Source organism: Platalea leucorodia (assembly GCF_965183815.1).
Source record: "Platalea leucorodia genome assembly, chromosome: 5".
In the NCBI taxonomy this organism is placed as follows: domain Eukaryota; kingdom Metazoa; phylum Chordata; class Aves; order Pelecaniformes; family Threskiornithidae; genus Platalea; species Platalea leucorodia.
In genome coordinates, this window is record NC_138827.1 from 2268704 (window position 1) to 2295780 (window position 27077).

Below are 27077 nucleotides of genomic sequence, written 5' to 3' on the forward strand. Positions count from 1 at the left end.
AGTGCTCTTCACACACCCATAGAAGAAAGGTCTTTAAAAAAAGAAAGAAAATACAAATTGCTCCTTTCCTGTCCTCCCCGTACACTAAACACAGTTTCTCAGCCAAAATAATTATTAGAAAATCAGCTTAATAATGCCTGTCAGCAGTTCGCACTGCAGCTGTCAGAAGACAGTGCACACCAAGAATCACAGAATCGTTAAGGTTGGAAAAGACCCTTAAGATCGAGTCCGACCGTTAACGTATCACTGCCGAGTCCATCACTATACCGTGTCCTCGAGCACCACGTCTATCCGTTCTTTAAATACCTCCAGGGATGGGGACTCAACCACTTAAGCAGCTTGGTACTTACTGTCTTCCAGCTGCACTTTCCTCTGTGGCAAGATGGCGTTGGATTTTAATTGGCGGTATTCTCTCGTGAGGGCAGAGATCAGGCTGGCGTGGTTGGTGGAGCGAACCGCCCACTGCTGTTCGCTCTCTGGGAGATTTGGCCAAGGCAGCAACAATACGTTCGACAGCGCTCTGCACACCAACACCTGGGCCTAGAAGCAAGGAGACATTAAGCAAAGGCACAAAGTTTCACTGTGTTTGCCATTCAGTTTTTGCTAGAGCGCAACCCTGGAGTGACATTTGACAGCTGTGCAAGACATCAGCAGGGCTCACTGTTTGAGGAAAGAGTTCAATAACAGAAGTTGAGCCCAAGCGAAAATTAGCAGCTCTGCAAAGTAAGAGAGAAGCAAAGCCCCATGACTTACGGGCTGGAACCAGCTCCCAGCTCTGTCAGCCCTTCCCTGCAACAGTAAGTCTCTGTTCTTCATATTCATAAACCAAAGATGATGCCACTTTGATTACTCCTTGTCTGGTTTACCCACTAAGCGTCTACGCTTGTACAGCACTACACCTCCACGCCAGCACACAATACAACCACATCCCAGCCTCCACTGTGGCTTTGCAGCACTGCTGTAATATAAATACTAACTTGCAGTGAGGTATGTGGAATACTAACATAAGTTTCACAGAAAACTCTTTCTGTCCGTCAGAATCAACATGCCTGTGCTGTAAAGCTGATACAGCACCAGGGACTGTGTCAGCAAGTGAGAAAGGAGTAAGATCAAAGGGGTGCAATTGTGTTTCTTCCTTATGCTGCTGCTTGAAATAGATCATCACTGACAAACCGTATCACCACGATTCCTGGATATCCACAGTACAGAGAAAACTGTTGCCCCCATCCCCAACCTTTTTTTTGTTTTGAGGTTATACCTCGCTACAATAAGAACTGAGGTGCAGCTTCCCAAGCACCTAATCTACATTCTTCACGTTTAAGACAAATCACCTTATCAGGAAGCCGCTGAGCAGAAGTGTCCGTGATCCTGTTGAACACCTTCTGTACTGCTGGGATGCTGATCAAGAACACCGGTCGCACTGTGGTGGCCAAAGAGACTAGCAGGTGGCACGCAGACAGCAGCAGCTTCTCCTGCACCTGAAACAGAGGAGGCACGCGGTCAGGCTGCCCAGTAGCACCGCCACACAGAACCACACCATGCAACGCTGGTGTCGGACAGCACAGCAAGCTGCCACTACCAGGTTTTTGCAAGCAAGACCGTTTATAATATTTATTTGCCAATCAGAGCACAGGTCAGTTCCCTTAATACTGTGGAAGAGAGAAATTTCCCTACTTTCAAGCCATTAGACTGAGTTTATATTCCTGTAAGTTGCTTACTCTTGTATTAGCTTGCCCTACAGTGCTATTATTTAGAATTGCTCTTGGTCTCACCTTACAGGAGACATTTGCTGTGGCTCTGGAAGATAGAATCACAGAATCGTTAAGGTTGGAAAAGACCCTTAAGATCATCGAGTCCAACCGTTAACCCAGCACTGCCAAGCCCACCACTAACCCATGTCCCTCAGCACCACATCTCCCCGGCTTTTAAATCCCCCCAGGGATGGGGACTCAGCCCCTGCCCTGGGCAGCCTGGGCCAGGCCCTGACAGCCCTTTGGGGGAAGAAGTTTTTCCCAATACCCAACCCAACCCTGCCCTGGCGCAGCTTGAGGCCGTTCCCTCTCGTCCCAGCGCTTGTTCCTGGGGAGCAGAGACCGACCCCCCCGGCTCCAGCCTCCTTTCAGGCCGTTGCAGAGAGCGAGGAGGGCTCCCCTCAGCCTCCTCTTCTCCAGGCTGAGCCCCCCCAGCTCCCCCAGCCGCTCCTCCCCAGCCTTGTGCTCCAGCCCCTGCCCCAGCCTCGCTGCCCTGCTCTGGCCACGCTCCAGCCCCTCCATGGCCGCCTTGGGGTGCGGGGCCCAGCGCTGAGCACAGCATTCGAGGGGCGGCCTCACCAGTGCCCAGCGCAGGGGCACCATCCCTGCCCTGCTCCTGCTGGCCACACCGTGCCTGACACAAGCCAGGATGCCACTGGCCCTCTTGGCCACCTGGGCACCCTGCTGGCTCATGTCCAGCGGCTGTCGACCAGCACCCCCAGGCCCTTTCCCGCCGGGCAGCTCCCAGCCGCTCCTCCCCACGCCTGCAGCGGTGCCTGGGGTTGCTGTGCCCCCAGGGCAGGACCCGGCCCTGAGCCTTGCTGACCCTCACAGAGTTGAATACAGACACAACCAGCTCTCACAGACTGGTTCACATCAGGAGCCACAGTGTGGTCCAGAGCAGACCGTTAAACACCCGAACACAACAGCGGTCTCCTGCTCTAGGTGGAAGCCCAGCCTCAGCCCCGCCCTGACGAAGGTACCTTGGAGCTGATGAGGGGTGTGATAGCCTCCAGAGCGGTGGAGACGAGAGAGATGAACTGCTCCGGGTTCTGCCGGTGAACTTCGCTGTAGAACTGCGCGAGCCAGTGCGCGTAGGCTTGCAGCGCTGCCAGGGACTGAGCGTGGCTGCGGAGGAGCAGAGCAAGGGTAAGACACGTACACGGGACAAAAGGCACACGAGCAGGACCGCTGCAGAAGGGCGCAAGTCCTGAGCATGGTGGGTAGTTTCAACAGCATACTGGGAAAGAACATGTTCTCAGACAAAGCTGGCAGTTTTTTCTTTAAAAATTGTTTAGTAGTCTAACTTAATCGTAACGCACGTTTCATTGGCAGTGATGAGAAGATAGTTTTACAGTTGCGCTACACTAGCTTGGGAGGATCGTTGTGCCAGCGAGCATTAGGTAAAGACTGCAAAATGGCATCCTTAGCTCTTTTCAGAGCTCTCTGACATCGTATCTAAGCACCTGAAGAGGTCTGGGATCTCTGTTTAGACTTAAAGTCTTGTGCTATTATTAAAGCTAAAAGCAATAGTGGCATTCTGATTCTGCAGACTTCTCGGCTCTCTGCAGAAACCAGCAGAAAAATGGAAAGCAATCCCGAATTCAGACAGTTGGAGAGACTGCAGAATGGCGAGTGCCACGACAATCACTTCTAGCGTTCCCTAGTCTTGCAGCACAAGATGCATTTCACATGCCCACTTGATCACGGGCAAGGAGGGGACAGAAGCTAATTGCCTTATAGAAATCTTCTGGCATTAGTCACAGACAGTTGTCAGTCCAAAACACATCGCATCCTGTGACCGGGCAATCTAACCAATCCCTATTCTGCAGATTTTAGTGAAAAGAGTAGTATGCGAACACTGATAATCCCTCCAAAAATAAAGGTGCTCCCCCACGCACACATTCCCCAACACAGCGACTGCATTTAAGATCTCAGTCATCTACAGCAAGCAACTCCCAGCTCTGCATCAGCCACCTCCTGAGCACCTCCGACTCTGCCAGCAAGTCCAGTGGGTTTATGCACAGTGGGGAAAAAAATAAGGAATTCTGTTTAAAAAAAAAAATCTTACCTTTAACAGCAGGTTGAATTGGTTTTTTTGAATCAACACTTTGCCTTAATATCTTGTGTCCCCCCCATAGTATATTTATTGCCTAAGCTCCCACTCTTCCGTTAACTGAGAACAAGTGCATTTCTTGCGATTACGTTAGCTACATGGCCTAAAATTCTTTTCTTTGTCCCGGACCCTGTACATTCAAGGCACATTTAAAGGTGTGCTGTAACTGAACTCATCTATTAAGCAACAGCATTAATTCAAAGGTATAAACTGATAAGGTCAATTTTTTCAGTCAACCTACCCGTGGATTATATCAGACTTTATAAATATACTTTTGGCACAGCATCATATCAAGATTTTTGAGCCAGGACATTTCTTTGGGATCACAGACAGGTGTCCTCCAAACGTTTGACAATGTACCTTTGTTACGCTAGCATTAGAAAATGGATCAAACACGTCTTCAGGGCCATGGGACAGAGAAAAGGATTGAAAACCCCTCACTAACAGACCATGGGAAAAGCCTCTCAAATGATTTTAAACCAGAAAAGGAAAGAGACCATTAAAAATATCACCTGCACAAAACGCAGTGCTTATTAGGAGAAATCCTAATTATTATTAGGAGAAATCCAGGGATGTACACGATAAAATCTAGTGTGGGTTTTCAAGGAGCTGCTACACATGCAATCACAAACTAGAAGAACTCGATGCGTTCAAAAGGATAACCTTAAATCCTGCTCACACAACGCCAGCTGGCAGGGAACGGGTTTGTACTACACAGCCATTAAGAACGGAAGGTTTCTAAAAGGCTGTCACGGAGTGGTGTTCTATTACTGGCAGCATCAAGATTTCACACTTAACATCAACTTCTGGATCGAAGGCATTCATTTGTTTCAGAAATGGCTTGCATAGCTGGAAGGCACGTGTTTGTCTTGGAAGCCAAGGACTCGAAACTCTGTACTAGGAAAAACATCTTTTACCTGAGCCATAGATCTAACTTTGGTAGCAAAAAAAAAAAAAATAATCCATGAACTGGAAGTACCTATCGACAGTGCATCCATTTCTTAAAGTACCACTACTGTAACGCTTATTTTACCATTTAATTATTCCGCAGAACTAAGCTTTTACAGCCATTAGTACAGGGCAACATAACAGCTAGCTTTTAGAGCTAATATAACTAGCATTTTTACTTCTCATCACAATTTTATTTTTCTTTAAACGACCTCAGAGAAAGTGCCCTCCTGGTTAGCTAGCAATCACGGAAAAGACATGCTTTTCAGAATATTTGCCAAGCAAGTGGTTAGAGCAGCAGATCTAGGAGATCTAATGCTTCCACCACCCCACGTAGGTACTGAATCTGGATTCGGTCATTTGCAGTGTGCGTGCGTGCGTGTGTGTGTGTATATATATGTGTGTGTGTATATACATATATACACACACACACATATATATATACACACACACACATATATGTATGTATCATACTCACACATCAATAAGGTCAGGCTTCAATACAGATGGTACTGCAGTTTCGATGTTGTACAGTTTAATCTGGGATCCATATAGCGTTACTTTTACCAACCTGGAAAGGAATACATATATGGTAGAATAAAAGATGGATATACAAATCCACCTGAACATCTTATCCGAATGCAGCTCTTGGCAAGTCCGTGTCAATACTTAGCTAGTACGTAGACAAGATTTAGACCATTTAGTTGAAAATAATTTAGAGCCTATTTAATTGTTTGTGACAAGATGGAACAAGTACAATGTTCCTGCTTGGAAATGAAAAAACATAACCAAGGCAGCTGTGTAAAGCCCTGAAATTCCCTAACTTGCAACTATGTGCTCATTAAGTTTCTTGGAGGTGAAGAATCAAATGACATCCGCCTTTCAGTTTTCACAGAGCTTCTCATTTAAGAAAAGAGGTTTTGGTGATTTAGCTTTGAGAGAGACAACTCTTAAGTAATCAGACTCTACATCCCATTTCCTTGCATCACAAATGCAGATGCTGGAAAACAAGTACCTCAATCTCTTCAAGTGACTGATTTTATTTAATCCCCCCTATTAGTTATTTCTTTGGTTAAGGGTTTAGGAAGCCACCTGGGAAGCTTAGCACTGCTGAATGTAACACTTAAGGTACTGCCCATTGAGTTCTTTGTATCTCAATTTAATCATAACAAGGGGAAGCAGAAAGAAACCATGGTTTTCACACTCGCTGCAGGGGTGACAATTGCTCCTTGCACTGGTGAAGGCACAGCAAACTCCCCCTCCCATGCCTACCTCTCCACCACCGTAAGAGCATCATTGAACCTGGCGGCAAACACGTCCCCAATGAAGTATTCTGCTAAACGACCAACGGCCTGCAGCAAGGAGCTCAGGTCCCTCAGGGAGCAGTGCAAACGGCGGCAATCGTTCTCCGCAGTGATGTTCAGCCTGTGACCTGAAATGACATTACGGTTCATTAGCAATGAAGCCTGAGAGACCTAAGTGTAAATAATCACTTGCGTTAACAGCCACGGACTAAGAGCCTAGCAGTCTGAAAATGCGTACTTCAAAAACCTTGTGCGAGAAAATACACACGTCCTCGTGACTAATAAATACAGCTCTTTGGGATGGGAAACCTAATTACAAAGCTACAGGAAATGCAAAGTTTATTCTCATTACATTACAAGCATTCTTCTTAAATGAGCTCGGCAGCGGGTCACAGTTCAAACTGGAGCACTGCCCAAGTGACCGGAACACTCAAACTGAGTAAGACAAGGCCAACTGTTCCGACTGCCACACTTCACGTTCCTCTTCAGAGGCTGAAATGGATGCTACCAACTATTTCAGCCTTTTACGTGTTTATTTTCTTCTATTTAGTACGAATACCTATATAAACAGGAGCCTTTCTGGTTCCCTGTTGACATCAAACAGCAACCCCAGCTCTGCGGAGGTCGTTACCCGGACTCCCTCTGCTGGCTACAGTGCAATAAGTGCTCCAGCAGCAGAAGCATTTGCTTTTGATGTGAAGTGTGGTTACTTACTTTCGTATTTCTCAGATACAAGAAACACACCGATAACTAGATTTGCCAGTCTTACTACCTGTGCAATTGCCCTACCACTCGGCTGGGGATAGCCGGTCTCCAAACATTGCAGACCTTTTACTAAAAAAGCAAACGTGTTCTGCGACACCACGACTCAAAGAAAATCTGTTTTTCTGTCCATTGCCCGTATTTAATCTCCGATTAAGTTTTCATCAGCAAGCGTGCCATTTTGTACCATTGGCACCAGCATACTATCACCCAGTTCTGAATCCCCAGTTGCATCTGAGCCACCCTAAACTGGTGCTGAGGGACATGGTTTAGTGATGGGCTTAGCAGTGATACGTTAACGGTTGGACTCGATCTTAAGGGTCTTTTCCAACCTTAACGATTCTGTGATTCTACTTCTTCTGACCCATCATTTGAACAGTCAGTCCACATGACAGCTTCTAATACAGACTGTTGCTACAGCATTAAAAACCTACACGTTGCTTATCCTAGGTGTGAAATGATCCTAAAATTGGAAGTATTTTTTTCCTGAACTGTCTGTACAATCGCCATTCTGCCACGTATAGCAGTATTGAAGATGTAACAGATTCCTTTACTGGTCATACCAGAAAACTTAAATATAACCTTAGCTACAATCTTCCCTCATACAGATCTCACTACTACTACTTTCCTTACTTCTCAGGAAGGAGCAACAAAGCTACGCTCGTGCTTTTTATTCAGTTGAGAGCACTGGTATCTTTGTAATCTACTTTATACATGAAAGCTCCTGAAAAGCCAGCTAGGTAAGTCTTCAAAAACTACCACCACATCCTAAATACTTCATCTTCTCATTGACTCACAATGCTTTTAATTCAAACCTAAATAAAAATGCTCCTATGGTGGACAACTTCACACCAGATTTGAGCCCAAAGCAAACAGGAGCGCAGCTTTTTTTGAAATAAGTTTTAGCGGGAGGAAAAAAGTAACATTACCCCTCCATGTTACTCTAGTATTTGATGCTGCGTACTTGTTCTTAGCATATATCCTATCTTCAAGTACCAGAACAAGGGAAGAACCAGACCAATAAAAAAAATAAATCACATTGTTAGATTTTTGTCTGCTAGTGGAGTTTGACTGCTGAGCCATTAGACACCATACATGCGTTCAGATCCTCAACGGACTATGGAAGAAGCAACAGCAAAGCAGGCCGAATGTTTTTGCCATCAGCTATTCAAAGAGTGAGGACTGCCGTGCTGGACGGTGGTTATTACCTGTCCCTGAAGTGACCACAAACTGCTGGAGTCCCAGGTACACTTCCAAGTTATCCTGCAGAACTGGAAACTAGAACAGACAAGAAAGGAGCATGATTTGGGGGCTTAGCAGTTAACACCCAACTACTAAATACTCAGAGCACTGTTTTCTTATTTCTCCCTAGCACCTTCAAAAAGACATTTGGAGAAAAGGCAAGTCGCTAGGTTCTGGGCTGATCCTGCGTGCCACAGCTTCTCATGTCTTGATAGTTGTCATGAAAACAGCAAAGATCACCACCCTGAAGGCACTTCTCTGTGGTAGTTCTCCTTTTCCCACAAATACCAGCAATCAGCCTAACACGGTAACGGTCTGTCAAGTAGAAGCGATGGCACAGCATGTGAGTGGGCAGATGGATGTATAACCCAGAGCAAAGAGAGCAGGGGAAAGGCAGAGCCTGGAGCGCAGGAAGCCGGCGCTGCATCCACCACACCCAGAAGTATCAGCTTCTCAAAATGCAGCTATCAAAATGTTATTCAACTAAAGAAGCCTGAATTCGGTGCCTCTGTAAGAGAGTAGAGAAGGGAAGTACGGCCGCGCTCTGTCGGCAAGCTGAGGCTGAACAGCTGAAGCCCCAGAGGGAAAAGAGCCAAGTGAGCAAACACCACAGCCGTCACGCATCCTGGTCCGGGAACAGGGTGTGAGCCCGACTCCATCGCTCAGGACCGACAGCAAACGTCCCTGATCCTGGCGATACTTCAGCTGAGCAACAGGTTACACTGCCACGGGGGAGTGTTATAAACAGACCAGAAAGCCTTCTAAGCAGCATTCGGCCAGCCAAGGAACTTCGGTGGTATCTGTTAGGGGGTTATTTGCCTCGTGCCTGAATGCATTTGTATACATACAGGACAAAATCGCACACTGACCTTTTCCTTGCAGATACCCCACCTGAAAGAGTATTTTCCAGCCCTGGCATAGTTCTACTTAATTTCTCTTGGCAAAGTCACCACATTGGAAGTGGTTGGTTTTAAGAAAGTTCACTCATCCACCAGCACAGGGGACTGCAGCCTTTCATTTTCCAGCATGGGACAGAGAAATGGCAGCTGCTGTACACTGCTTTCCTTATTTGCTACTGATAGACTAGCCGCTGCATCCAACAGCGTCGCAAACTGCTGTGAAAAGCACGCGAAACAGCTTGAGCATCCCCCAGATTACCCAGGGTGCAAAACTGAACTAACAGAGGGCTCAAGGAAAGCACTCGCCGTCGAATTTCTAACAGGCTGTGCCTAACAGTTGAGCATCTTTAACTGCAGGAGGAGAACTATTTTAAAAAGGAAAAAAAAAAGGTCTTCTTCATGTGAATGCGTTACTTTAAGGAAGCCACATGCTCTTCACCGTATGACCCATACGCTCACTGAAACAGCTGCTCCAGTCGTTGGCCTCTTGCTGACTCATGTTGTGCCACCACGCTGCAGAGGCACTTCTACTTTCGTATAAGGACTGTTTTGCTCACTACTTCAGAATTTCTAGTAATGTGCTTCCAGTGCCTAGTTCAGCCGTAATGTTTCTTAAATAAAAATATCCATTAAAAAAGCAGTTCAGGTCAGGCATCTTCTGTCTCTGCTGCAGCTCAATTTTCTCTGCTTCTTGGGAATATGGTTCAGAGGGATGCAGCATCTCCAGCAGAATTAATAGACTTGCTTTGAGATCCCACTGCTAGACTTGCCCTTCTCACCCAGAGAAAAGGCACCAACTACTCTGAATGTTGGGCTCCACTGGCTTACAGCCTCAAGAGCTCCTCCTCAAAAACCATTACAGTTCTACGAACCCAGGCAACTTTTACAACACCAATTCTAGCAACAGCAGTGGCACTAGCTGGAGAGAAGCACTTACCTGTCTTTATCAGACATAATTCCCAATTGTCCGAGGCGCTCTTTTCAGCATCTGTATCTAGCCTTTCATTTAAACAAAAGTTTTCACTCTCCTTAAAACCCTAATAATGACACTCTGCCCGATTTGCAGTGCTGCCTCCTAATATAAAGGCCAAAATAAACAGCATTGAAGGATTGCTGCCAAATATTTACACTTTGAAAGCTGGCAATTTCTAAAGAGCTTAGTGTCCAGCAAGTAGAATTCAGTTGCTCAATGAAGTACCCTCTTTAAAACACACCAAGAAATTTGACAAAGCCAAAAACCCAAGCTTTTTCCTTTAATTTCTGGTCTCCTCCTTGCTAAGTTTTTGCATCCAAAACCAAGTCTCCCTCCTCGTTTGGCACTCTGGCCTCTATCAAACAGCTTTAATAAACTCCAGCAGTTGGGGCTCGTTTCACATTGCACTTTGGGTCTGGATAACTACTTACGAGTGTGGAGAAGGCATGAGTTGGCAAGAGCTCCATGACTTTTGCAACCACTTCCAAGCTCTGGCGCAAGTACCGCTGCCACTCGGTCTGCTGCTACGGAAAGAAACACCCAAGTAAGCACAGCACTTCCAGAGGGAAACAGATGGCTCTTTGTAGACTAGCAGGTCTGAACCGATGCTTGGGACTAGCTAGCTCCTTTCCAAAGCTTGGCTTTTGCAGACACACGGACACTGAAGAGATACTGCTTTTATGATTCTCATATGCTGCCAGACACCTGAATGGAGAATAATTTTGCCAACCCACACTTTGGGCATACACACGTGTTTCCCTGGAGTGATAAGCCACAAGCGTTCACTCCTAAAGCACAATTACTGCTTGGACGACAAGCATCCGCGATGCAGAACAACCTGCCCTTCCAGTGCTCTGGCCTCACCCATTTTGGCCACCTACTTCACTTTTACGTTTATCAGTATCGACATGATGTTTACCGGTACTGACTTAGGAGAAATAAGCTTAACCGAAAGCACCAACAATACATACAGCTTAAAGCTTTTGTCTCGGAGATATTTCAGCATTTAAATTCCAAAGCAACCAGACATGTGCGCCTAATGCCTCTGATCATCAGAACATAAGTATTTTTTCCCCCCATAAGAACCAAGGTAAAAACACAGCTTTTCAGTGTGACTAAGTACATTTTTGTGAAAAGCATTTCATGCTGCTTTAAACCTCAAAGCGAAGAAGCAGCTGTCTAGCTTGTATTCCAAATTACAAGCTCTGGGAAAGACGTTCTAGGTGTAACCAGTGCAAGAGTTAATATCTGGACCTGCAGCTGTCCTTGTTCAACTCTGCTCCTTACATCGTCATCCAGTGTCTCGTCATCCAGCTCCTCCAGCTGTGCCTGGTTATACCTGAACTGGATTCGATTCAACACCTCTGTCAGCAACAGAACCAAGGCATCTTCGTACCTAGGACCACAGAGAAAACAGAGCAAGAGTTTGATAAAACAATTCCGCAGAGATCGCTGCGCCCACAGTCCCTCCAGCGAAGAAGATATGTAAAACAGATGGCAGTTTAAAGCCAGCCACTGCAAAGAGCCTGCAGCACAGCTTCACAGGTTTGTTGAGGAAACACCGAGCAGGTCCTGGGATTGAGAGTATCGTGTCATTTCAGGTCGCAAGCTACCTGCAAGGAAAGAGCCTTGGTAATATCTGATATCCCTCTACCTCTGAAAGGGAGACCTGCTAGCAACAGAAGCAGCCCAAGAGTTCAAAACAGGAAAGGTAGGAGTGGCTTGCCAGGAATAACAGCAGATGTGCACGAACAGGAGGCACCAACAGCCTCTTGCTGCTGACCTGCTCTGCAGCAGCCTGTCTGGTGCTCTGCTTTTTGGGCAGCGAAGGAGGAACAGATGAAACAGGGCAGAGTTATCGCTGCCTACCTCAAAAGGGGATCTCCCCGGAGGCTATTTGTTCTGCTAACCTCTTTCCCTACGCTGGCGGTAAATGAATTCAGGCCCCTGTCCTCTGAAACAAAGCCAGCACTTTTCCCACTCGCCCTGTAACGCTAAAGGCACTAAAAGATGTCTTTTCACCTCTCAGGAGCTATGCAGCTGGCACAGAGCGCAGAAGATCCTCCTTCGCATTGATCACGTAAGAATAATGCCAAGCTGCAAAATCAGCACGGAGCCACCTGAGCAGCAATCATTCCTGGTGACACAACGCCAGCGTCTGGGGATTTCAAGGGGGTTTGGTTTGATGGTTTGTTTTAAAAACCTCCTGTCTCCAAACAGCTGCGGTCCGATGCAAAAAGTCATGCTCTTTTCTAGCTGAGATCAGGTTGGAAAAATAGGCATTAGCATACGTTAACAGAGATTCAGAGCATCGTGCAACCCCAGTGTCAGACTGGTCAGCTGTGTCACTAGCCAAGCAGCTGAAAGCTCTCTGTGCAAGGTGCCCGAATTACCATCTTTTCCGTAACCGCATGACGTAACTCTGGATTTGGCAATTGTATCCAGCAGTAAAAGTTGTAATGTGTACAAAATGCAAAGTTTTTAAACCACAGAACAGGAAACTTCAGCTGCGCTCCTGCGGTGTAACCACTCCCAGACCGCCACGCTGCAGCGCTTACATGTCTGAGAGCACGCAGGAAGCCGTAGCTATCGAAGTTGTCGCTAAGGACAGGTAGTTCTGACAAAACAGTACAAGCTTCAACCGCTTACATGATTTTTTTTGTTTGTTTATAGTCTGACATCTCCCCTAGAGAGACAGCTATTCTTTGTTTCCATTTTCCCCATAACAAACCATTTGACATGAAGATAACACGCATTACATGCGCACTAGCCAGACGAAGAGGAGCAGAATGCCAAGGCAGGGTTCAACAGCGTTAGGCAGAGAGCAGCAAATTAGGAACAAATTATAACAAAGTTCAAATGCAAATACCTACTACTTGAGAAATTAAAAAACCCACAGTTCCCATGCAGAAAGGAAGAGAGCTGTCTGGTGTAAGCTACTTCCACATTTGTTCTTTGTGGTTACGATGCCAGGTTGTCCTTCAAAAAACCAACCACCTATCTTTAGTGTGCTCAAGGGAAAGAAGCTCCCTTCTGCGCTTAGCCAAATGTAATATGGCACAAGCCGTGGCACTTTTAAGCCTCCCAAACTTGAACAAAATACCACTAAGTTCAGCAGATTTTTAAAATGCCACCAAAGGGACTTTTATCAGGAGAGAGCCACCCATTTCAGGACACAGCATCTACAAAGGAAGAGATGCCACCCACTGTTGCAATTGATACACACAACTAGCATCAGAGGCAAGTGGAACTTCTGATTTCCAAACACAGCCTCGGCGGTATTTCTCAGAAACACATCCTCCTTTTAAACAGGAATTTTAAAAGCCTCATTAAATAAAAAAATTTTCCTAGTTCATTAATTAGTTGTATGAGCTGCATGAACACTTACTAGGCAACTTACTCTGTGGTCTCCTCCTCTAATATGTGCTAAAATGTGCTCTAAAATTTGCTAAAATGTGTTACAGTTCTATTTTAGACTGCAAAGCTTTCTTCCTCTGGCTGCTAGGTTCACACACAACATATGTGACAGTTTTTCTACCCTAACTTGCTCAGTTTGAATTCTTTTGAATGAGTGTGAAACACTGAAGTTCACGCTTTTTATACTCTATGATTTTAGAGTAAGAAAGGACTCAAGCACGTGTGAAGTTAGAGTAAGCAACAGCTTATTTCTCAGTCCTTCCGTGGGGACCATGAAGCCTCTCTGCAGCTGTCACACCCCGACGGCTTCCCGCCTGCTTACCTGTTGAGTACTGCTTCTTTGTCTGCCAGACGACTTTTAATTTTGCTAGTCAGATAGTCCAAGAAGAGCGTCCAGATGTCTAAGCAAGAAAAGTAACCTTCATGGGTAGGCTGAAATACACCAAAATTCACAATGAATATCAGGAGCTATGGTAAAATTGTTTTCAAAACAATGAAAATACGAGTTAGCACGCACTTCAACCCATGAGAAGAACTTCTTGCTTTATTGAAAAATTTCTAGGAGGTCACTAGAGAGATTTATAGCTGTTAAAAGATGAACAAGAGCTTTAGCACAAGGCTGCTCTCAGCATTAACCAGGTCTTGCTGCTTCTTGCATTTTATAAATCTGCTTCCTTGTCATTACTCACATACGGTGGTAAATAGGGCTGAGTTGCATCGTGACAGCTTCTACAGCAAGGTAACACGTACCAAAAGCCACAGGGCTGGTTTTTTGAGACTAAAACTAAAAAAAGTTACAAGGAAAGCCTCAGATACAGTAAAAGCAGCAGCTTCAGGAGAAAGAAGAGCATCTCCAAACACAAAACAAGCAAGCTAGAGAAATTTTTCCAGATAACATTGTCCCTTCCAAGGACTAGCAAAAGAAAAAAAAAAAAAGCAGAAGCAAAGTTAAACACCAGACAAGTTGTTCTTCCAAGGTAACGACATGTGACCACTGTCTCCAACTAAATCCAAGAGCACATTAAGCCATTTCCAAGTCCCCAGCACTCCAAGTTAATTATTTTTTTCTGGGCTAACTGTAGGTATCAGCTTCGCTGGGGAAAACAAGCTACCCCTGCTGTACAAGACAACAGAACAGAGAACAGGCCAAGGGAAAACGATGTCGCAGGGCTGTACCTGATGAAAAGTGTATTTGAACAACAGTGCCAGAAATTCAACCACGGGGAACTGGGAGTAGGATTCAATTCTTCGTAGGTGGACGCTCACAAAGAGACGGAGAAAGTCCGTAAACTTCTCAATGTAGCTACAAGGGAAAGAAGAAAAACACAACTGAGAAAACATGAAGGATGCCACAACGGAAAGCAATTTCATTGAAATAGTGATAAAATACACTCAAAATCCTTTCATTAAAAAGAAAGTTACAATTAACAGCCAGTAGAACAATTAAAATAAAGCCCTGCAACAATTACCTACAGGACGGGCAACCCTTCATTCCATTAATACCTGAAACAGCAGAAAAGACAGTCTAGTCAAAAGCAACTTTAATATTCAGGTAAATATAACTGAGTTCAATCAGGCCTGCAAATAAGCACAACCCCCCCACCCTAGAGAAATAAGTATTTAATAGCAAAGGTCATCTTACTGATGTAGATAGGATTAGTGAAATAAACTGTACTGCTGAGGAATTCAGCTGGAAGCAAGAAGTTAATGCAGGAGTTAGGAATACACACGTTAAACATTTACACGAGGTAGTGGGAGAGCCATGGAGTTGAGAGCTGGAAAGGACGGTTTCTTCTGCAGTACAGATCAACTGTCTAGAAGTTTCTGAACTGAGCCCAGGTTTTTGTGACTGAATTAGACTACAAAGACAAATCTTCCTCCAAAGCGTGGGACGACTCAATGCTTGGGACTGTACAAAGTGAAGATCCAAAAAGGAGCCTGCTACCAAAATTTTAGGGAGGCCAGCAAGAGCACGACCCCAGTGCAAGCACTGCTGGGTTCTTGAGTACGCGACTGGGGAAAAAATTAGAAAGACCACAGTGGAGCAAGCTTTTATTGCGGAATAAGATCACGCCCTGCGCAACGTGAGCTTCATCAAGGTTAGAAATCATCTTCATATCTAGCTATACAGAAAAGCGATAAATATTTCATCAGTATACAGGACCCGTACATTCCAACATCATACACAAACAGCAAGAGCTCTGGCGATCCAGCGACAAGGGGGTGTGCGTGCAGAGAAGCCCATCCTTCCCATATGGTAAGACATCTAAAGCGCAAGAGTACTTCAAGTTTTTCTTTTGAATAAAGAGTTAGGCTTAGCAAAGTTTCAGACTCGCTTGAACAGTCTGGTTTTACCGTGCTGCCTTGCTTTCCCCCTCTGCAAACTCTTGATTTTTTTTTGGGGGGGAAGGGGGAACCCCCCACTCTTTCTAACGAAAACTCACTCAAGACCAGAAGCATTGCCAGCTAACAAAGAGCTGCAGCACTGTTGGTTATTACAAGCCTACAAAAACCACACAATACTTTGAATATGCAAGATTACATTTCCTTTTTATTTGGCACTGCCTACTGGACAAGATGTCACTAAACACATCTGATCACTGACCAAGCACTTCAAAAGCAAAGCTAGCAAAAAAGAAAAAATCCAGACCCAAACACTGCCTTCAATTTTTTTCATTTTTATTTTCTAAAGAGGCTCTGATCCGTGATCCGTGAAATTCTTACTTGTCCCCTAGCTCTGCCAGCCCCAAAGCCCCTTCTGGAACCACCGTGCCATTCCTTGTGTCCTTACTAGCCATTTCCCACATTTTGGGATCTTCAAGTTAAAGCCAAACCCAAATAAAGCAAAAGACAGTTCAAGCTTACTCTTTCTGGACTAGTTTGGCAGTACCGACCAGTCTAAACCACGCTGATTTTGTAACAGACCAAAAATAACCAGCACCACGAGAGGAAGGGAAAGGACAGACCCAGGGCAAGCAGGTTCTGAAGATGGCAATCTGCTGAAGGTAGTTTCTCCAGTGCCCATTTTGTTTAGGATTTTGTTAGTCCAAGCCAGGATGACACTTTCATGCGGGAAGTTCTTTATTTTTGGAAATAGAAGTACAGCTATGCCCTTAAACGACAACGGAAAATCCTTGCACCCTTTTCCATGGAGAGGAGAGTCAGCTCAGAGAGAGCTCCACTCCTCCAGAAGCCAGTGAGATTTTCCCAGTCTCCAGAACATCTCAGTTACATCCCTATTTCAGACCTTCGCAATGAATAAAGAGGGCTCTCGCAGTTACAGACACCAACAATCTCTGTGGATAACACGTCTAAGGAGAAGAACATAGTGACAAGGCAATATCATCTCTGTGAAGGCCAACACAGCTACAGACCTCCCGCAGCCTTGCCCGCGAAGGCTGCTTGCTGATGCTTTCCGTAAAAGAACGAACTACGGTAAAAAAGGGATTGTGGGCTTCCAGGAGAGCTTTTCTGGAATCCAGAGCGTAACCCCTGGCTCTCTGTGCACGTATCTTGTAGGCAAAGGTGGCAGATTTCCACCGTCCTAGAACACGTCTTATTTCTAGGAAGCGAGCGATACTGAAGTCAGAGCGAGTTAGTCAAAAAACGAGCAAGTAGAATTCATTGTTAAATAGAAATCACGGTTAATCTAGATTTACTATCCTAAAGTTATACGTGTATGTAAAGATACGGAAAAAGGGAATTTTACAGAAGAAACATGCAAGTCATCTCTACAAATGGACCCATGGTTTTTTCCTAAATTTGTTTTGTCTCCCAAGTGGATATCAAAGAAAAACAACAAAAAACCCCAAAACCTCAAAAGCCTTGCTGCTTCACCTGGGAACAGAAATATTTTATACAGCAGCACCAGAAATTTATTTCCATCATCAAATATCCGTAGCAAGATGCCGAGCACATTCGCACAGTTGCAACCGATTTGCCAACGCCGGCACCAGTCTGCCCGCCTTCCCGTGGCACGCGCTCGCACAGCGGGCCCGCAGCGAGAGGCAGCGTCAAGTCGTCACCTCTTCCACCACCCTGCCAACGCATGGGTTCAACCACTCAACGCAACAGCAAGACGAGTCTCGCTTTCTCTCCTACAAGCAGGAATATCCGATATAAAAGAGTCGAGCTGTTTTAGGCAACAAGGATGGTGGCAATGCTCTGGGAAGCGACAATACGCAGCCTCCCAAGATGCTGCCGCTTCCCTGCTGCCTCCAGTCAAGCTTGCCAGACAGCCTCTGCGGTGGAGCCATTCACCGCTGCTGGGAATGGAGTTCCCCAAGCTGTCTTTCGGTGTTGTTTAAAAATAAAAAAAAAATAAAAAAGCACTCAGAAATCGTCACATCTCAATGAAGGGTAGGAAACTACTTCTATTTTCTTTCAAGTCATGACTCGCAGAATATCTACCCACTCTTTGTATGTTTGAGTTTAAGCAGAGAAGGCAGATACCGACCAGGGAAGGGAAGACTGCAATGCCTTTACCTCACTGAGCCTCTTCTGTTTTCTGTTACAACTGAATGAAGGGCAGGTTCAGCTCTTGTGCCACCTCAGACCTGCAGTCAAACAGTAACGAACGGGGGAAAGGGGAGGAAGAGGACAGGAAAGAATACAAACCTGTGCCACCATGGTCCCTTAGCAAACTCAGCCCCTTACCAGAACCTTACCTGCGGGCACCTACCTTTCTGCCTGTCTCCCCCAGCACAGTACTCTGAAAAAAAGGCGATTAGACACACCATGCATGACCGCAAAATAATAAAGACAGTCCTTTAGAAAGCAAGAGGCCCTAGCACAGCTCCTTAGCTGTTCGGTTGCTCTTACCTTTCATCCAGTTCCTCTAGCCGGCTCTTCACCGTATGGGCGTTGTTCTCCTTGGTAATCTTCTGCAGGAGGTAGAAAGTCTGCTGGAACATCCGTAGCAAGTACTCTTCAAACTCCATAGGCACGCAGTTCTTAGACATCAGTTCATTGATGCAAGACATAGCCAAGACACCAAGTCGGCCACGCTCTTGTCCCAACACCGAGTTCTGGCTGCTGCCGTTGACAGAAGACATCTTCCGAACGCGGGTGTCGCAGCCAAAGCGAGCAAAGTGGAAAATGGTGGTGAGGAGTGACGGGGTGATGCTAGTAGACAAAGGGATCCAGCTGAAGAGGTGTGCCAGGCACTCCAGTGCCAGGGAACATATATATTCGCTTTCTGTATCCAGGATGGGGATTGGCTGGTTCAATAATTTGGCCGCACTGGGACTCTGCAACAGGCTACTTAAGAGGTCACCTAGGAAGCAAAACACATCTGCATTATAAATCAGGGCAATTCCCCTCAAACGGTGCAACTGCCAGCCCCAGCAATACAGCAAAACCCATCAGGGCCTCTGGCGCTCAGCGAGTTCGCCTACAAAGGTCTGTCAGAGATGAACTAGCGATTTTTGTATCCTGGAATTTTCTGAACTGTTGTTCAGATGATAACAGCAATGCCACGGGGTGTATTTTAGGAATTTATTATAAAATTCACTCCCCTCGCAAGGTCGAGCATCCTTGATGTAACCTCGCACAAGTTCTCTGGCGCATCCATGTGACTCCGGACCTTGGCAGAGTTGCTTCTGCTTCCATATGACAGCTTGTGGAGTCAAGGCCAGGCTGGCCGGGGCTCTGAGCACCCTGATCCGGTTGAAGATGTCCCTGCCCATGGCAGGGGGGTTGGCCTAGATGACCTTTAAAGGTCCCTTCCATCCCAAAGCGTTCTGTGAGTCTATGTAAGAGCAGATGTACTGAGTCAGCCCAAAAAGCCTACTTAGTACGGTACCTTTTCTCAGGGACCGAAAGCCCACAGCAGGCACAGATCACACTCCTCAGCCTCCAACCGCTCGCATTAAAGGCTTCCCGAGCCAGGTGGGGTTTGAAGAATTCTGCACAGCCTCAGGATTTACCTTCCATCAATTTATCCCGTCTCCAACTAAAGCCACATAAACTTAATATTTGCAACATTTTGTGAGAGTTCCACAGCTTAACTATACATTGTGTAAAGACGGTTTCTCTTTGGGGCCTGTCAGCTCCTAGTTTCATTCCCTACCTCCTGTACCCAGACAGGGAAAAGAAACAATCCCTTTCCATTCACCTTCCCCATGTCACTCAATAGTTTTCTATTGCAGCTCTTCGCTCTCCATTTATTTGAGAGAATGAATAGTACTACTTTTCTTATTACTTACATGGAAGCCATTCAATACCCTCAATCATGAAACACTGGCAGGGGTTGCCCAGAGCGGTGGGAGATGCCCCATCCCTGGCAACCTTCAAGGCCAGGCTGGCCGGGGCTCTGAGCACCCTGATCTGGGTGAAGCTGTCCCTGCCCCTGGCAGGGGGATGGACGGGATGGGCTGGGAAGGGCCCTGCCAGCCCAAAGCGCTCTGTGATTTTATGACCCTACGATTCGACTATGATAATCTTTACTGCCTTTCTACAAAGCTTTCGTTTCTACTCTACGCCTACCGATACAGGAAGGCCAGAACTGCAGCCGCTATTCAGGCGTAGATGAACCTTAATTCCATACAGCACCATCGCAGTTAGCTGGTTTTGACTGCTACCGAGCGGAATCTTTGTAGAACGATCTGGCGTAACACTCAGAAGTTAATCCTGCGTACCGAAGGCGAGTTTGGAGCCCATGATTTGGCATGAGATGACTACTGCTCTCCCTGCCCAAACGCAGATTATACTTATCTGCCTTGTGTTTCACCTCCCATTTGCCCAGAGACATGCAAGATCTTCCTCAAGACTGCCAGTCTTCAGTCATACCTCCTCTTCACTATTCCGACCATCCTGGTGCTGCCAGCCAGCCTCCTTGCATGTCCATAAGCACAATCCCAAGCAGTACTCCAGAGGTGACCTCCCCTCTCATAGCAAGAGGGGACCATTTCCACTTACCTTTTACCTCCTACCTTCTAACCCATTTTTCAACAACGCAGAGACTCCTCTTATCCCTGATGGCCTTCGCTTTCTCAAAAGCTTTTAGCAAGAAGCCTTCTCGAAAGCTTTATAGAAAGCCAAGCAGACACCACCAGCCAGGCTGCCCTTCCCCGCAGAAGCTGCCCACTAACTCGCAAGGCTTCCACAGACCACACGCTGAAAACCTATTCCCCTTCCCCAGGTTACTCAATACACTTCTTTTCCTTGAGTACCAATAATCTCTTCACCTTTAGAAATCCACAGGCACTTGCTACATGACTGAATTTAAAGTTCTCCCCAGAAAATCGGAGTCATTCTTTTTTTGAAAGTGAAATGACCCACCACACTAGGAATACAAAAATAACAGATGTGATTTACTGAGCTATTTCCAAAGTACTCAAAAGCACGCATGATGAACAGATTCCTCTTAACTCTCTGTTTTTCATCAAGATCAATGTCTTACATCACTAAATTCATGACTCCCTGTCATACCTTATCATTGTTTCTTTCTCCTCCGCTCCAGGAGTTTAAGGCATCATGCTGCTTCAGCTGAATTCGATAACCCTGCACTTAGTCTTAACGTTAAAGCAGCCCCCATGGTAACGTTCACAACTGTACGTACGCTGCCGTGCGAGAGCTGCTTGCATTGTGCTTGTACAGAATGCTTCTTTCAAACGTCCAGTCCAGCCAACTCCACCAAAATCAATGAGAACCAAAGATGCTCATCCTCTAATCCATCAACACCAGAAACTGTAAATTAGGTCCCTGTAACTCACAGCAGTTGGTCTGAGTGCTTTGCACCCAAGTTAAATTAGCGAAGCTCAGAGTTTAAGGGATTTTAAGTTATATTTGGTGTTTTTGCAAACAAGCGATGAATTTACAGGATCAACTGCCTTCATGCCCAAGGAGAAAACTCTCGGGGAGGGGCAGGGATCAGGCTAGCTCTGCAGAAGTACGCAGCAGCAAACATCGCTGTTGCTCATTTGTTTACCATACGTGAGCGAATATGCCTAAGGAAGGGACCCATCAAGTAAAGAGCTATAAATCATGCAAAGGCAACACTTGGAGGCTGAGAGATTATTGCCGAGTAAATTCCATATTGATGCAATAACTCAAATGCTTCCCAACGTAGGACATTATCAGAGTTCCTTTGCTTAAGTGGTACGAGAAATGAGTTTAACGTTGTCTTCAAGTGCTATTTAAAAACTATGCAAGACTTGCAAGTAACCGTTTCACTCTGCTTTCCTCTGTAAAAAAAGGAAGCATAGGTTTTCCAAGTTCCTAAAGAGATTTTGGCTCTGATGGAAGATATTAAACATTTATAGGGACTCTGAAGCTTATTTTGCCTTTTGGAACACCTTTAATTTCACCTGAATGTAAAGAGAAAAAGGTTGCCTCATCTAAGCAACAAAAAAGTTTAACTGTCACCAGTAAACAGGAATACTTTGCTGCACGAGTGAGACTCAAATATAACAACACGTGGGTGAAGAGATTTGGTCAGCTTACAGATTTCACAAATTCTAAGGACAGAGAAACAATTAGAATTTAATGCAGAGTTTCACTAACCCCATGTTTGTCCCACAGCTCACCTTCCAACCACGCGCTCGACTCTGCCTGCAAACAAAGGCCGGCAGATGTGCAACGCCGTGACTGCCACTCGCTGCGACTGACTTGCGGGTCCAGCTTTAAGCCCCGTAGGTGCTCCACGTTAGCAACCCATCGGTGCTCTTACTCCACTCTGGGAGTCTTTCGACCGATCGTGTCACCAAAGAGTGACCCAAAGGACATTTGGTTAGTAAAGAAAGTAAAGAAAAAGAAAGGAGTCCTTCACAAAACACAAAGTGAGCAAGCGGTGGTCAAGAGGGAAGCACTCAATGCTCTTCCTACTGGACTTCAAGAACGTGAAGCACAACCAGTTTTAACATGGAGAGAGTAGTTAAGGCAGAGCACAGAGAAAAAAAAGCAAACACAGTTTCAAATAAATGAGTTTGCACAGGCAAGACCCACTGAAATTAAGCCTGAGCTTCTAAAGGAACTGCCAGTGTAGTTTTAATTACTAGCAATTATCTTGAAAAATATGCTGCGTAAGAAGTTTGTTTGTTTGTTTTGCCTGGAAGGGGAGAAAGGAAAGACCCAGAAGAGAAATGCAGCATACTTTCACTTTGAGAAACAGGATCTGAAGGCACCACGAGGGGATTGCACAGGGGGACGAAAAGCACAAGCACCATCCAGCGATTCACCAAGGACCTGAGAGGACATCTCAACCAGGCTGCCACTGACAATCAGCCCAGAATTTGTTCCACTCGTTATTTTTTTCTATTACAACTCTAGAAAACAAAGTAGATTTCCTGGGTTGTTATCGGTTTAAGCTACTAGCACCTCAGAACAAACCAGAGTTAGTTTTTTTCCAAGATAATTCCGGAACCTGCTGTTGACGGGGCGGTACCTCCTCCTGCAGGCATGGCCTTGGACCCCAATCTTACTCAACGTCACACCAGGCACTCCTGCCCTCTCCAAGCAGCACGTTCACTCTTGCCAAGGGACACTACAAGTTTTATTCTTTTCTGCTAATATCCAGATTTTTTTTTTCCTCCAAACTTTTGCTAGCTACAGCAAAATCCACCCCCCCCCCTAAAACCAAGGAAATATTTCTTCCCATTTAAGTTTATGTTTTGTATATAAATATGAAAGCATCTTAAGCTCTTCTACAGGAAAGCAGCACTTGAAATTCTGCTCCAACTCAAACTTAAACGTGGAAGCTTTAACACTTACCAAAACATTAACAAAAGCTTATCACAAGCAGCTGTCTTAGGCTGCCTGGTGCAATCTGGCCACAAGGAAGTGATCTGCAACTCTCAATTAACTGTTTAAGGTCCCAAAGACGAGCAAGAAAAAGGGACCTGACACAACTGTGTGAACTCACAAAACAAGATATCAGTACGATCCCGGAGAAAGAAACGTCAGATCCACACGTGTTTCACCTCCCCTGTACGCACAACCCGGTGTTACAGGTTTCCAGAGCTTAAGCCCTTCTTTTTCCTTGTTAAAAGCAGAGCCAAGACCAGGCAACGTATTGATTTCACTGCATCACGGGATTTCTTCTTGCTTTGTTTTCCAAGAAGCAAGAACAAAGGCACCACAATCTGTTGGACAATGCTTGGGCAAGCTGAACGTAAAAATGACCCGTCTTACATCAAGGCACAAAAGAAACCGGTCATCATCAAGACCAGCTTTATGCCCGGGGTGACCCTATACACGTATCCTCTATTTAGCCTGAACGGGATAAGCGAAATGTACGCCAAATACAAGGACAGAGAGATATATTCTCTGTTTTGAAGGTAACTAAGAAATACATATGTAAATGAGTTTAGATCAGATAAACACCCACGCAAAAGACTAACAGGAATAGGCAGAAAACAAACTTTCACAATATATATGCACAAAGACGTAGCCACTTTTTTTTTTTTAACTTAGGGCTTCGGTTTTGCTCCACTCTGGCTTTTGATGTGCTTACAGCTGAAATTCATAGAGGACAATGCCAACTCACTGATGTCAGAGCATTTTACATTAACGCTTCAGAAAGCTTTTTGCTGTCTGAGGACAACAAGAAGCTATATGTGCGCTTTTCAATGAGGTGGCATTTTCAGTGGGGCATCCCCTGCGGTGAAAGTTGCTTCTTCATGTCAGGTTTGTCTTTCCAACCAGAAATGTATTGGCCTGTGAAAAGCTCTAGGAAAGGGTTATTACAAGAGGTTAGAGTGTAAAGGAAGGAATCCGTGCCTGATATTGCAAGTTTAAATACATGGAAATAATATCGCGTAGCTTTAGCCATCCTTACCACTTTCTCCTGAAGTTGGGGATGGTGGTGGAGTGGCAGCAGTAACGCTGTGTTTGTCCCAGATGCTTTCCAAAATACCTAGCCAAAGAGATATTTTTCAGAACAGCCTGCTAAAAGACAGATGGATCTAACAAAGACACTGGAGACTGCAAGAGAACTTTGGTAAAACACATCTTTAGTGCTTTGACAAGGAATATTGTCTTCTCTTAGTGAGCTCAAAGAAATTGCTAAGTGTTTATACACGCAATCTCAATCCCTCTTCATAAAGAGGGCGACATATGTAGCTGTACAGCTGCTCTGCTACACAAGCTTGTTTCACAGTAAGCTGACCCAAATGCCTAAGGGTAGAGTTGAGTGTTCAAACTGCAGGAGCAGCCACCACATCGCCCACACGTTGCCTCGTTGAACCCAGAACGCGCAAGCTTGCTAGCATCTTGGGGACGGTGCAGGAGGACATTGGTTTCAATGCTGTAAGTGCTGTAACTCATACCTGTGAGGAGCCCAAGCACTGTTTGCACCTGGTCTAGGAGCAGCTTGCGTAGCTCTTCTTTCCGGGCTACGCTAAGATCTTCCCGCGGACATGCCAGTTCTTCCGAAGTAGTTTTCAACATGATCAGTCCCAGGGGAGTGGTCACAGGAGACTGAATTAACTGAGAGGAAAAGACATGGATGGAACATGTGATGATAAGGTTCTGCAAAGCTATCAGCTGACAAACAGGGGATTTGTAACACTATGAGCAGTTTACAAGTGCTTCCAGACTGAGGGAGGATCAGTCCCCGCAGTTTGCAGTGCTGCATGTCAAGGGAAGAGAACTGCAAATATTCGATTTCTTGAAACATTAATCTATAGTGTTGCAACAGTTCAAGTACCATGGGAATCCTTGGAGTTTCAAGAGACCTTTCATAATGTCATTGCACACGTTCCAGCGTGTTTACCAGTAAGTTTGTTCCTTCTGTTTACTGCCTTCTGCTGACATCATCACTTCTCAGAATTGCCTCAGCACCAGCAGTTTCACCACGTAACCGGGCTGCCGCCGCAGCCACGCTCAGGTCGGGAACCCGCACCATCGGCCAAGCAGTTTCCCATTAAAAAGCCCATCCCTCCCTATACAGACAAGAAGCTGCAGCCAATATCAGATGACACCAGAACACAGCTAAGGGATCCGACCTCTCCTTGCATCTCTATTGCATCTCCAACGGCAAATCACGTTTACCCTAAGAAGAGTAACTTCCACCACATGCAGGAATAGGAGCGGAGAAAGCGGTGATTTTTGCCTTCGTTAGCCACTGGGATATTAAAGACACATTCAAGTGGGACAAAGTTTTATTTTCAGCTGAAAGACAACACTGCTATTCACTGCTGACCTGGAACATCCACAACGATTCATGCACTGCTCCCTCTGGGAGTAAAAAAAGTCTAAAGCCAATCACAATTACTACAACTAATCCTTGAAGTCATAAATACTGTAATACAGGCTGACTCCGGTCCTAATCTCTCTGACCCACCAAACCAGAGACAGGCTGCGTTAACGCCGCTAAGGCTACACAGTTGGGTGAAACGTGAGGAAAAAAGCCCATCTAAAAGCTCTTAGTCCGAGCTCGGCTTTCAGAAAGGAAGCACGACGGCACAGGAGCAGACAGCTAACGAATTAAATCAAATACACAACTCGTTAGTAAGTTCTAAGAGACTGAACACCTTCTCTCAGCATGTTTTCTGACAATACCAGGAAGTTTAGCAATACCATGCACTGGCACTTCAGTAGCACTAAACAAATTTTATAGCTCTAAGGAAGCAGCACTTTCTATGTAAAAGTACTGTTTTCGCATAATGACAATACAATAGTCCCAGTTACTTTTCTTCTCCACCCCTCCAACGGTTCAGTAAAAGTTTTAGAGACTACCTAGCGTACTGGGATACAATTTAATGCTAAAGAATCAAACAGTTGCTTCAAATGATCTCAGCAGAAAGTCTTGAGGCAGGACTCATCTGCAACTCTAAAAGCAAGTCATTCTGCTCCTGTGCTACTCTTCGTTATTTTGAGGTCTTGTTGTTCAGTATTAGTGGTTTTCTTCCATTTTCTCAGAACATTTTTGGAAGGTGTCTGCTATAGAAATTAATTTATGGGAACATTTCCCTCCGCAGCTGACTTCACAAGGAGACGGCTTAAGGAAAAATAGATACCTAAAGTGGGCTCTGCAATCACTTAAGATAACCTCCAAAGTGCTAGAAAAGCCCGTAGAAGCTCAGAAAGCATTTCAGTTCAGATCCAGGTGGAATGAAAGCCAAAACTGTAAGTGTAGACAGTTGTCTCGGAGCACTTATTGTCAAATTGACAATTCAGGAAAAAATTGCAGCATGCTGCACTACATGACTACAGAAAGCTATCTGAAAAGAGATGACACCAGTTAGTAACAAGCTGCTCTGCAGGCCAAGTTAGTATTTTTTTAATTTTGCAATTAATACTAGATCCATTTGTCTTAAACTCCTGACACTCAAGGACTTTGATTTATTTAAGTAACTGCCTTGTGGCTTGTCTGTGGGCATAGCTGCATTCAAATCAGGTAATTATGTCAGCAGAAAAAGACTGTGCAGCAGTTCAGTTTACACTCAGCCTCTTCACGCCCATTATGAACAATTTTAAGAGAACTGGAAACAAGTACTCAAAGCAGAAGAGGAGGTTTGCACCAGCCTAGTTCGGCTCCAGCAGCAGTGAGCTGTTAGCCCGGCTCAGGCTTCACTCTGAGGATGCTGAATTACAACCAACATTCAAACTAATGGCACTGTCTCAGCCAGGATCCTCAAATACAGACTCTAGTCTGCCTGCACGAGCCCTCTTAAACAGCCCAACAACATTCCATTAGTGACTTTACATGACGAGGTACCAAAG

General features: G+C 45.4%; 1 protein-coding gene across 7 annotated transcripts in view; it reads right to left on the reverse strand.

Moving 5' to 3' along the window:
- Positions 1 to 27077, reverse strand: part of XPO6 (exportin 6) — a 61715-nt gene that overhangs the window by 10045 nt on the left and 24593 nt on the right. For 3 of the 7 annotated variants that reach the window (XM_082312634.1, XM_082312630.1, XM_082312636.1), the window contains exons 5-18: positions 24680 to 24839; positions 24190 to 24267; positions 18234 to 18687; positions 18094 to 18123; positions 14589 to 14715; positions 13735 to 13844; positions 11250 to 11391; positions 10427 to 10516; positions 8090 to 8159; positions 6088 to 6247; positions 5294 to 5386; positions 2735 to 2879; positions 1332 to 1478; positions 351 to 540 (exon numbers count right to left, since the gene is read on the reverse strand). In XM_082312634.1, coding sequence (XP_082168760.1) covers positions 351 to 540; positions 1332 to 1478; positions 2735 to 2879; positions 5294 to 5386; positions 6088 to 6247; positions 8090 to 8159; positions 10427 to 10516; positions 11250 to 11391; positions 13735 to 13844; positions 14589 to 14715; positions 18094 to 18123; positions 18234 to 18687; positions 24190 to 24267; positions 24680 to 24839 — 1996 coding nt within the window. Of the gene's footprint in view, positions 1 to 350; positions 541 to 1331; positions 1479 to 2734; positions 2880 to 5293; positions 5387 to 6087; positions 6248 to 8089; positions 8160 to 10426; positions 10520 to 11249; positions 11392 to 13734; positions 13845 to 14588; positions 14716 to 18093; positions 18124 to 18233; positions 18688 to 24189; positions 24268 to 24679; positions 24840 to 27077 lie in introns of all 7 variants that reach the window. The other 4 variants (XM_082312633.1, XM_082312631.1, XM_082312632.1 and 1 more) reach the window with 4 other exon arrangements.